This window comes from Triticum dicoccoides, chromosome 3B (genome assembly GCF_002162155.2).
Source record: "Triticum dicoccoides isolate Atlit2015 ecotype Zavitan chromosome 3B, WEW_v2.0, whole genome shotgun sequence".
Classification (NCBI taxonomy): Eukaryota; Viridiplantae; Streptophyta; class Magnoliopsida; order Poales; family Poaceae; genus Triticum; species Triticum dicoccoides.
The window spans coordinates 48579872-48580914 of NC_041385.1; the positions used below are offsets into that span (position 1 = coordinate 48579872).

A 1043-nucleotide genomic window follows, 5' to 3' on the forward strand; every position below is an offset into this window, starting at 1 on the left:
GTCAACACTGACATCTTTCGTGAAGGCATCTAGGGCCCAATCGTAATGCATCGGCCCTGAAACCCTATTCCGTGCACAAGGTCCATAGAAAGGAGAAGAAAACCCTTTGATGGAAGGAGTTGCTCATCCATCAAGTTATCCCTTTGTAGCCGCCGGCATCCCCATCTTGGTAACTAAAATATGAACATGATTGAATATAATATGGTTGTGGCTTGTAGTGGATATAATAGCTGAAATAGATAATTGTAGTAGCTAAAGAATACATAATGATTATAGTAGCTCAAATATGATTTTACATTCCTCGTAATAAATAAATAAATAAATACTCCCTCTGTAAACTAATATAAGAGCGTTTAGATAACTAAAATAGTGATCTAAATGCTCTTATATTAGTTTACGTTGAATTGCATTTTTCCATGAATTGAGCCGAAATTGTCATGTAATGACCGAGCAGTAAAAATTGTGTGAGAAAAAAAGGAGGCCGGGGGTGGGGTGGGGTGGGGTGGTGTGGGGTGGTGGAGGGGGATGTCGACATCGTGGAAATGAAGCTCGAACGGTCTTTCGACACGTGTCCGCGCGGATTCGGCCGTCGCCGGGGCCTCCCACTTGTCTAAAGCGCGCACCCCATATTGGTTCGTCCCCCCGCTCCCCCTCCCTCGCTTGTGCTAGTTCTAGAGAAGAGAGAGAAAACCCTAGCCCTCGAGAACGATGGCTGCCCTCCGCCGCCTGCCTCGCACCGGCCAGCTCGGCTCCAAGCAGGCCGTCCTCCCGCCTCTCGCCGGCCGCGCCGCCCTCCTCGCACGCGCGCGCTCCCTCCCTCACCTCCCCGCCGCCGTCCGTCGTTTCTCGGACAAGAGCAAGGGGGATCTCCTCGACCGCGCCGCCACCGTGATCAAGGAAGGGAAGGTGGTTTCCCGTGACATCACCAAGGGAGTCGAGGGCCTTGAAGATCTTATCGGACGGCAGCTTGACGTGTGTTCAATCGAGCTCTCGGCCACGATAAGGTAAATTTCTCTTCATCATCTTTACTTTGGGGTGATTTG

General features: G+C 50.7%; 1 protein-coding gene across 1 annotated transcript in view; it reads left to right on the forward strand.

Moving 5' to 3' along the window:
* Positions 1–657: 657 nt before the first annotated feature.
* Positions 658–1043, forward strand: part of LOC119274618 — a 1399-nt gene continuing 1013 nt past the window's right edge. Inside the window, exon 1 of the mRNA XM_037555337.1 lies at positions 658–1004. Coding sequence (XP_037411234.1) covers positions 709–1004 — 296 coding nt within the window. The 5' untranslated portion in view covers positions 658–708. The remainder of the gene's footprint in view (positions 1005–1043) is intronic.